Raw genomic sequence first — 10,401 nt, forward strand, 5'->3', positions numbered from 1 at the left:
CTGGCCCTGAGCCTGTCCTCCGGCCTGGCCCTGGCCCTGCAGGACTCCAGCCTTATGCACCTGAGGACCCTGGAAAAGCAAAGCAAAAACTAGGGGGAAATGCTTTGACCTTGTACCAAGAAATAACTGAATCTGAACTTCCTAAAATAATCAAAGTCTGGAAAAACATCCGTTAAGGGGTGAAGTGTAAGTGGCTAACAATCCACTTGAAAAAAAATGCTTAACTCTCAGACCAAGAACTGTGAATTTAACCATCCCATTACCTCTATTGTTAGAAGGCTGATACATGTTTACTAAGTGTGTCTTCATCTTATAAACCCAGCTGATGTGTGTATGGGAACATGCATTGCTTCATTGCTCGTAACAAAAAAAAAGCAGAAACAGCTAAATGTTCAATATTGGATGGCTTAAATAAATTCATTGTATTAATTATGAGGTAAACACGGCATTATTCAATGAGAAGATTTTTCTATTATGTCATGGGAATATAATCAAGCCATATGTGTTAAATAAAAATCAAGTGAATTTTAGCATGAAATGTTTGGGCTTCCCGTTCTGTCAGCTCTCTTACCCTTCCTCCAGCTATGTTGTGTGTATCTGGGTGTGAGTGTGGGACTCGTACACACAGACAGTGTGCAGTCGTTGCCACAGTGCGGCTGATTTTCACAGGTAGTTGTGTGGTGAGAACACTCACGGTCTCCTGTCAGAGCAAATTCCAAGTGTGTGGTGCATTACTGGGGTCCCATGCTGTACACTCACGCAACACTCCCGTATCACACAGTGCCCACCAGCTCGCGCACTTGGCCCAGCCTCTCCGCTCTGCCTGCCCCCCAGGAGACTCACGATCATCATTCCACACCGTTTTAGATTCCATGCACAAGTGAGCCCATGTCGTGTTTTTCTTTCCCTGCCTGGGATGTTTCACTAAGCATGGCATCCTCCACATTCATTATATTTTTCCAAAATGCAGGATCTCTTTCTCTTTGTGATTGATTTCTCTTCCAATAATATTCCGGTTATGATCATGCAAGTCTTCATGATTTCTTTACCCATTCTTTATCCATCGATGGATATAGGTTGTTCCTCTGTCTTGGCTCTGCGGACCACCCCAGCTGGGGAGACGTCCCTTCAACACCCGATCTCTTTCCCTGCAGTACAGCCTGTTAGGGGGCTTGTAGATTAGATGCCAAGTGCTATTTTTAGTTGCGGAAAGACAGTGCGTTCTGTTTTCCACTATGGCTGCAGTAATTTTTCTTCCCACCAGCAGTGTGAAGTGTTCCCTTTTCTCCACATCTTAGTCAATAGTCATTTCCTATTTGTCTTGATAGTAGCAGTCCTAAAAGCTGTGAGTTCATTGTGATTATGAATTCAATTTCCCTGATGGTTAGTGACATGGGGAACTGTCTCTGATACCTGCTGGTGTGTTTTCTTTGGAACACTGTCCTTTAAAGTCTTCTATTCATTTTAATCTACTTTTTTGTAATGTTTGCATAACCTATACATATTAGCAGTTACACGGTTCAGTCCATAAAACACCTTGTCATTTTGTTGCTTGTGTCCTTTGCTGTGTGGAAACTTTTCAGACTGAAGTTGCCTCTAGTGCTCATTCTCTGCTTGTGGTGTCTGAGTTTATAAAGTGATATCCAAAAAATAAAAGTGTCACCAAGGCCAGTGTCAAGAAACTTTTGCCCTACGTTCTATCATAGGGGCTCTTGTTTCAAGTGTAATGTTTAGGTCTTTAATTCTTGAACCAGTTCTTCGGTATTGTGTAAGATAAGGCCCATTCTCTGTGTGTGGACATCTAGTTTCCCCACAGCCATTTATTGAGGAGACTACTTTCCCCACTGTGTCTTCTTGGGGTCCTTGTTACAAACAAGTTCCCTGTCGATGCCCAGATTTGCTCAGGGCCTTCCTGTTCCACTGTCTGCATCTCTGTGTCCAGCGCCAACACCTCTTTTTCTTGTTGCTATACCTCGGCAATACAATCTGAAATCAGGAAGTGTAATCTCTCCGTCTTTTATTTTAGTTCTTAAGACTGCTCTGGCTCTTCATGATCCTTTGTCAACCTTGACTTTTTAGGGTTCATTGTTTATGGATCTTTAGAATTATTTTTTCTATTTCTGTGAAAAATGTAAGAGTTCTTACAGAAATTGTGTTGAATCTGTAGATCACTTTGGGTAGTCTGGACATTTTAACAATGTTATTTCTTTTAAATCAAAACACAGGTTATCTTTCCATTCATCCATGTCTTTTTCAATTTCCTTCATCAACATTTTATAGTGTTCATCATACACATGTTTCACCTCAGTGTAATTCATTCCTACTTACTTTACTCTTTGATGCTATTGTAAGAGGGATTGTTTTCTCAATTCTTTTTGAGGGTAGATCATCACTGATGTAAAGAAATGAAACTGGGTTTTGAATATCAATTTTTTATTTTCTTTCTTTGTGGAATTAGGAAGTTGTTTGTTAGTTCTGACTGTATTGGTGGAATTTTTAGACTTTTCTGTGCACAGTATCATATCACAAGCAAGCAAGACAATTTTACCTCTTCCTTTCAAGTGTGCGTGCCTTCTATTTCTTTTTATTGTCTGACTTCTCTTGCTCATACTTCTAGTACTGTACTGAATGGAAGTGGCTTGAGCAGACATCTTTGCACTGTACCAGATATTAGAGGAAATGTGTTTGGATTTTTCCCATTGATTATAATGTTATCTGTAGGCTTTTTGTAAACATAATCATTAAGGAAATTCCCTTCTATACTTATTTTTCTGATACTTTAACCAAGAAAGAATAGTGAACTTTGCCAGATAGTCTTTCTGCATCTGTCAAGATGATCATATGATTTTTATCATTACTCTGTTAATGTGTGTGTGTGTCATGCTGATTTGAGGATATTAAACCAAACTTACTCCCAGGGACAAATCCCACTTGTTTGTGATGCATGATCCTTTTGATACACGCCTGAATTTTACTGAAGATTTTTGCATACATGCTCACCAGAGAATTTGGCCATAGTTTCCATCCCCTTCTACTTCATTTTCATAGTTGTTAAAGAAGGTTGGTATTAATCATCTTTTGAATGAATCATGAAATTCTGCAGTGGTGCCTCCTGGTCCTCGGCTTTGCTTCACTGGCATTTTTTAAATTACTACTTCCATTTCCTTATTTGTTTTTGGTTTCTTCATTTCTTTCTGATAGGTCGTATGTTTCCAGGAATTTGGTGTCCTCTTGGTTACCATATTTGATGGCATACAGTCCTTCATGACCCTTTGTTTCTGAGGTATCATGGCGCCTTCTTGTACACACTGTATCCTGCGTCGGAATTTGCTTTCCTGGAAGCCCGGGACTGGGCACTTCCCTCACTTATGGCTCCTGGATGGTCATTGTTCCTCTGATGCTCAGAGAACAGCGCTAGGAGATATGAGCATGTACATATACGTGAGCACACGTCGGTATACACTCAGACATGTATGCATTTGTACGTATGCGCATTTATACACCCGTATGTATACACCCACGCACACTCATAGGCTTGCACAAACACAAATGTGAGCATGTACGTGGTTTGACACTTCCTACCGCTTCTGTTCAGTACCGTGAGTATAGCCTGGCTTTCCCTATTTGAGCTGTAATTCCTCTTAGTCTTCAAGGTACTTGTTTGCTGAGGTTTCAAATGCACAGGCACCAACTGAAGTATTTTAAACCCATATCACCTTGAAAACCTATTAGCCAAAGCTTGGTGTCTGTTTTTGGTTCTTTTTTTTGTAAAATTAACTTGTCTCAAAATTCAAAAAATTTTAGATGCTCAATTTTTCAGGTTCTGAAAAGTTTGTACCCCCGACCCCATCAGAATGCAGGACACTTGCTTAACCCCGGAAGCTCCTCACTGGGCCTGTCTTCTCAGGTCCTCTGCCACAGGCTGTCAACGCTCTGATTTTTCACTATATGTTACTAGATTTTACTTCTAGAATTTCACATAAGCAGAATCCAAAACATATAGTCTTTGTAACCTTTCAATTCCCATGACATCCATGAAACGCCCCTGTACTGCTGGGTATATTGATAGTTCACCCCTTTTTGGTTTTAGACTATATTCACACGTATGATCTATAATTTCTCACAAAAATATGTTTCTTCTCCTGTTGATGGACACATGAGTTGTCTGTACTTTTTAGCAGTTATTAATAAAGTTGTGGCCATTTGGGGCACAATACTTTAGTCTTTGTTTCTCTTGGGCAAACACATTGGAGGAACAGCACTGGGTCTACAAGTAAATGTACACTTCCCAGGAACAACCAAAATGTATTTCACACAGTGTGAGCAGTTTCATAAGCTCATCAGCACTGCGACAGAATGACAGTCACCCTGCCGTAATTGCCAACGGTGGGTGTTGTTTTAATTTTGGGTGCTCTAATGACTCTGTCAGGGTGTCTCGTGCTTTTAATTTCCATCCAATGGATATGGAGCTGTTGTCAGGTACTTGTGGCCCAAGCAGACGTAAGTGCTTTGCTGGAGACTCAGATCCGTTGCCCTCTCCTCTGCACAGAGTTTGATATTAAGTAATTGACTAAATTTGCTGGCAGTGAAACATACAAAACACAAGATTTGCCCTCGCAATGGATTTCGGTGCCTGAGGACGCGGGTTTTGCTGAGCATGCGCACCCTCTCGGCTCTGACGCCCCCACCTCCCAGAGAGGAAACGCTGCCCCCCTCCGGACCCCAACTCCCTCTCCCCACAGCGCCAGCCACGGGCAGCCACGGAGCCACTGTGAGTTTAACTGCCGTGAGCGCCTCGCAGGAGGGGCGAGGACGGTATCTCTCGGTGTGTGACAAGAGAATCGTACTAGCAGGATGGATTCCTGGCTCGTCTGGGTTAGGGCGTGCGCCAGCAGTCTCTCCCTTTTAAGGCTGAGCAATGCACCTCTGCGTGTGTGTGTGTGTGTGTGTGTGTGTGTGTGTGTCACTCTCCCCAGATTGTCTGTGATAAACCAGGCTGTTGGGAGCTCCAGTGCACGGCTGTCTGTGTCTCTGCTTTCAACAACAAGCCCTTGGCCTCCACTAACGTCTCTCCAGGGCCCTGGCCTGCGCTAAGTCTCCCTTGAGAGGTTCTCAGCCCAGCAGTGTTGGATGCCAGGATTGATGGGCTGAAGCCTGGGACTGTCTTTTGCTCATCTTCAGACCCCCAGCTCTGAGGACAGGCCTCACACTGGGGAAGAAGCCAGTCAAAGATTTCAACCTTTACTGGGGGCGGAGGCTGGCGGCAGGCAAGCTTCCTCGGCAGCCTTTCTGCTGAGTCTCTGCGGAGCACCAGGAGCTTCCTCTCCACCCCTTCTCCAACCCACAGGGACCGGCCCAAGTCTCTCAGGTCCAAGCTTCAGCTTGAGCTCCCTTATCTCCTACTTCTCACCGTGTGGGCGGGCAACTCATTAACTGAGAGGATCCAGGACCAGGCAAGGCACCCGGAGGAGGAGCTGGTTTATGACCAAGTACAGCTCCCGCCACACTGGACTGTGAGCTGCTGTGTTCCATGGCATCTCCTCCTCTGAATGGGAACTGAACCCCTGCAGACATTGGAGTCTCTTCCAGGTGAAGGGGCAAGAGGAAAGCATCTGTGCCCTTTGTTCTTCCTGAGAAGACCAAGATCGGCTGAGGAGACCAAATGCTATGGTTTGTGGGTGAAAGCAAGGACTTCCACACTCAGGCATATCAGGTATTATTTCTACTGTAGGGACATTCATTAATTTTAGCCTCAGAAGGGGCTGGGGATTTAGCTCAGTGGCACAGCTCCTGCCTGGCAAGTGTGAGGTCGTGGGCTCAATTCCCAGTACTGGAAAAAAACCCAAAAAACAAAAAATTTTACCTTCAGAAAATCTGATGAAGTGGTAGTGGAATTTTGCCTCCAAATTATGTATTGATAATGATTCCTAGTCAGTTCAAGTGTCTTCCTGAAGACTGTGCCACTGGGAAGAGGGTGATGTCCTGTCTGACATCAGACTTGCTGCTAACCACAATGTTCTACATTTCCAGAGAGAGGTCTGATGTGGAGCAGCCACCGTTAGATGGAACTCACTCACTCTAGGAGGAAGTCAGTCTCTCAGAAGAGGCAAAGGGGGCTTAAATAGCTTCCTCAGTTTTCCAAGACTGGCTGACACTGTTCCAAAGTTTTCAAACACAGGTTCTTTCATGTCACTGTGTGACTGGCTCCAAGTTCCCTGATTTCTTTGCATGCACCCTTACTTAGTAAACTGTGGGACTGAGTGGAATTAAAGTCGATTAAAGTCTTCTACCAATTGTGGGAGAAATCCTTAGGACAACCAAGTTCTGTAAATCTCTGGGGTTCAAGCATTTCTCCTCCGCAAGGGGCTCCCTCTCCAGCAGGAGGCATGTGGCCCTAGGTGGGGATGAGTGTCCCTCCTCCTGAGTGACATAAAACAGAACCGTGGAGACCTTAAGTAGCCCGCTCCAGGCAAAGGCTAGACAACATCATGCTCCCAAGTTCCCTTGTAGAGTGGAAACCAGTTCTTGTTCACTACTTACCTCCTTTCTACTTAATGGAACTGTGGAGCACAGCGCATGGCCCACAATTATTTCTGATATGAATCAGCCTCTAAGTGGTCTGGTTCTTGGGTTCAGGGTGCTAATGTGACTCTTTGGTTGCATTTACTGGTCCTTCTACAGATCATCTGGGGAATCTCAGTGCTTGTGAGTCATTAGTCAGGCTGATAACCCCAAGAAGGGGTTGTGGAGAAGGTGAAGATTGAGTGGAGGTGATCGGGGGAGAAAGCAGATCACGGGCAGATCTGAGTAGGAAGGGGAGCAAAGCTCACGTGCGCTCAGGTGAGGAGGGCTCCATTGTCCCCATATTAACCGGGGGTGTCACGGGTGACTGTGTAAATCCTGAGAGCAACTCTACCTGAGGAGCCCAAAACTCACTAAGTGAAGGCTCTTGTTTAAGATGAACACCAAGAGCCAGACCAATGCATTTTAAACAAGTTTTATTAGTACATGTCTGCAGCACACAGCGATTGCCTTCATCACGAGGAGCTGGTGCGAGCACATAACCCCTCTTAAGTCCTTCTTCTTCCCCTTGCTTCCCCCCACCTCCCTCCATCTCTGGCTCTCACTCCTTGAGAAGCCCATATTCACTCAGCATAAACAACCTTTCCACCTGCAGGGACTGGTGCTCAGGTTAGGACAAAAGATAGGTCCACCCGCCCACCCTGATGCTGGCCTCAACTTTCACCCATGCATGAAGTTAGGCTGTGGACTCTGTGGCCAGGACTGGTGGAACAGTTGCATCGTTGGGACGAGTCATAGTGGATTTTGGATCAGACTGACAGTGGAGAGCCTGCGCAGGGAAAGGTCACTTACAGCTGGGGCTGTCCACGGAAGGGCACATTTTAATTAGTGCCTGGAAATGGGGGCTGCTGGATTCACAGCTCTGAGCCTCAACTTCCTGGCGTTAAAACAATGTATACAGCTCCCCTGAGTCCCAGGGACTCCATCAGCTCAGGCTCCTTCGGCTCTCTCACAACCTTGAGATCAAACATTTCCCAGTGTCTCCCGGTCTGGTTGCCCAGGAAATGCATTCTCTGTATTAGAAGAAAGTCATAAGAACAAATCGTGTGACATTCCTCAGGCTCCTCCTCAAAGAAGATGAAGGGCCCATCTCAAAAGCCTTTCACTGCTAACATCGCATGCATTAGGCTTTGAATCATGAAAATGTGGCAAAATGTCCTGCTCTCATTTCTCTTCCCAAGTCACTATTTAAACACACAAAGTACAAACTCTGCTAGAGCTAGAGAGAAAAAAGGCAGCAAGATATGCAGAAGGGATGTGAGACTTTGCCCAGATGAGAATACGGTTTGCCTCTCGTTCTAGTTGTCATGGCTCTGTGTCCCGGAAAAGTGGGTTATTTCTCTGAACTTAATTCTCCCCTGCAGGCAGGAGTGACAACAGTATCTTCACAAGGCTTTGTAGGAATTTAAACAACCAAACATGGAAAGTGGTAGCACAGCAAAGAGCTTAATACTTTGCATTACTTACTATTACTTCTACAGTGATTGTCACTCCATTCATACTTAAAATGTCTGCTCATGTAACACCGAAACATGGAGTGTTAAAATTAGTCTAAGTTTTGCCCTCATTTCCCTGTATGCCATGACTCTGAGCAAGTCACTTTTACTTTCTGACCCTCAATCACCTTACTTACAAAAGAAGGCTATCGACAGCAGGGAGAGAGACTCACTCTCTCCTTTTAGTGGTAGGAAAGTTGAACAAAGGGTTCTCCAGTCATCGGAGCTCTTGGGCTTAGCTCGAGGGTGAAACTGTTGCTTTATCACCCTTGGGCTGGTCCAGAGAGATGGAGCTGTCTGCACTTTCTCTGGATGTGTGAAGCGGTGATCAGCTGTTGAGAAACTGGAATGCCTGATTCACCAGTGCAGTGGAGGAACTGGGGGCGTTGCCTGGAGGAGGGGATACCTTGCAAGCACTGGGAGGCGACAGAGCAGGCTCTGTGGGACATCGAAGGACAGCGTCCCCTTGGCAGACCGTTCCAACTTTTGTTCTCCTGCCTGCAGTGTGCGTCCACCTGCTCCATGGAGGTTGCCTCTCTCAGCTCATGCAGCACACCCTCCATCACCTTGGCGTGGTAGCCTTCAACCCTCCGTCTCGCCAATGAACGCTGGGGGTGATGCCTTGTGTCATGGGCACCCTGGCTGTGTTGTTTTCCAGCTCTCCTCTCCCCAGGGGTCAGAGAAGAAAAATTCCTAGTTCCTTGGCTTTGGGAGTGAGGACATAGTGCAATGGAGCTAGCCCAGAACTGAAGCGAGTTCCTGATCTTTGCCCTCCTGGCTGTGTGGATTTGCCTGTCTGATCATCATGTGTGCGCACTGGAATAAAGCAAAAGAAAATAAGTAGGTTTTACGACAGGTTCCTGATACTGACCAGGCTCGTGAACTATGGAAACTTTTGTCATTAGATTCCATACCTTGCCTTACAACAGTAATTTTCTATGTGAGCTGCAGTTTCCTAAAGTGTAACAATTAGGAATAATGTTCAATTGCATACAAATACAATCATGAAGACTGGGCACCAGCCATGGTTTCCTAACCATCTACTAGAAGAAAATCATGTGAATTTTTGTGGGAATCCTCCTTTGATTCAGAAGGAAATTTTTCTGCTTCTCTTTCTTGAATATAACCATTCATTACCCACAACATAATATAATTTTAGATAACAAAATCACATTAAGAAAGAAGGAATATTTTTGGAAGAAGAGAGACCAGTAGTTTGTCTTACTCTGAATTTGTAGATACTAACAGCCTTCATAGAATTTAAAAAGAAAAAAATACAGAGGGAATACACTTACTGCAAAACCCAGATGAAAGTAATTCCCTTCGCTTATGTGGAATAGCCACTCGGCACTCATTGCTTCACTCAATTTATTGCAACACTAAACAAGAAGTAAATGCTACTTTGTCATGTTTAATTCGGTAAGATTCACCGCTCGAGGTTCCAGATTAAGGAAGGAATCCCATTCAGAGGTTGTCTTTAAAATCTACAGCATCTCCACCTCACTTAACAGTCAATGTCAAACAGAATTTGGGCTAAGAGAGTCAACATGAAAGTCCTCCCAAATTTGCAGCACCAGGCTTGCACACAAACCAGAGAATCACCTGTTTTTGGTGTCTGTCCACAGGTGGAGAAGCCCCTGGAGCCAGGCAACATGACCAGGGTCCAGCACTTCGTCCTCCTGGGCCTGTCCACCAGGCTGAGCACCAGGGACGCCCTCTTTGCCGTCTTCCTGGCCCTCTACCTGCTCACCCTCCTGGAGAACACGCTCATCATCTACCTCATCTGCAGGCACACTGAGCTCCACAAGCCCATGTACTTCTTCCTGGGCAACCTCAGCGGCCTGGAGATGTGCTACGTTTCTGTGACCATGCCCACACTGCTCGTGGGGCTGTGGACTGGGCCCTACCGTATTTCCTTCATGACCTGCATGACCCAACTCTTCTTTTTCATAACCCTCATCGGAACAGAGTGCACCCTCCTGGCCGCCATGGCCTATGACCGCTACGTGGCCATCTGCCGCCCACTGCACTACCCGCTTCTCATGCGGCCCCAGGTCTGCCTGGGCCTGGCCCTCTCCTCCTGGCTGGGTGGCCTGCTGGTCTCAGCAGCAAAGACAAAATGCATCGCCAGCCTGACTTACTGTGGCCCCAACGTCCTCAACCACTTCTTCTGTGACGTCTCCCCTCTGCTCAACCTGTCCTGCACCCACGTGGCCCTCACGGAGCTGGTGGACTTCATCTCCGCCATCGTCATCTTCTGTGGGACACTCCTGGTGGCCTTGGCCTCCTACTCGGCCATCACCATGGCTGTGCTCCGCATGCC

At 45.9% G+C, this 10,401-nt stretch overlaps 1 protein-coding gene across 1 annotated transcript in view; it reads left to right on the forward strand.

Moving 5' to 3' along the window:
- Positions 1 to 10,401, forward strand: part of LOC106147476 (olfactory receptor 1G1-like) — an 18,387-nt gene that overhangs the window by 3,840 nt on the left and 4,146 nt on the right. The window contains exons 5-6 of the mRNA XM_013509221.1: positions 5,348 to 5,513; positions 9,704 to 10,398. Of these exons, the coding sequence (XP_013364675.1) occupies positions 5,348 to 5,513; positions 9,704 to 10,398 (861 nt within the window). The remainder of the gene's footprint in view (positions 1 to 5,347; positions 5,514 to 9,703; positions 10,399 to 10,401) is intronic.

Source organism: Chinchilla lanigera, unplaced genomic scaffold (genome assembly GCF_000276665.1).
Source record: "Chinchilla lanigera isolate Chin_1 unplaced genomic scaffold, ChiLan1.0 scaffold00166, whole genome shotgun sequence".
Classification (NCBI taxonomy): domain Eukaryota; kingdom Metazoa; phylum Chordata; class Mammalia; order Rodentia; family Chinchillidae; genus Chinchilla; species Chinchilla lanigera.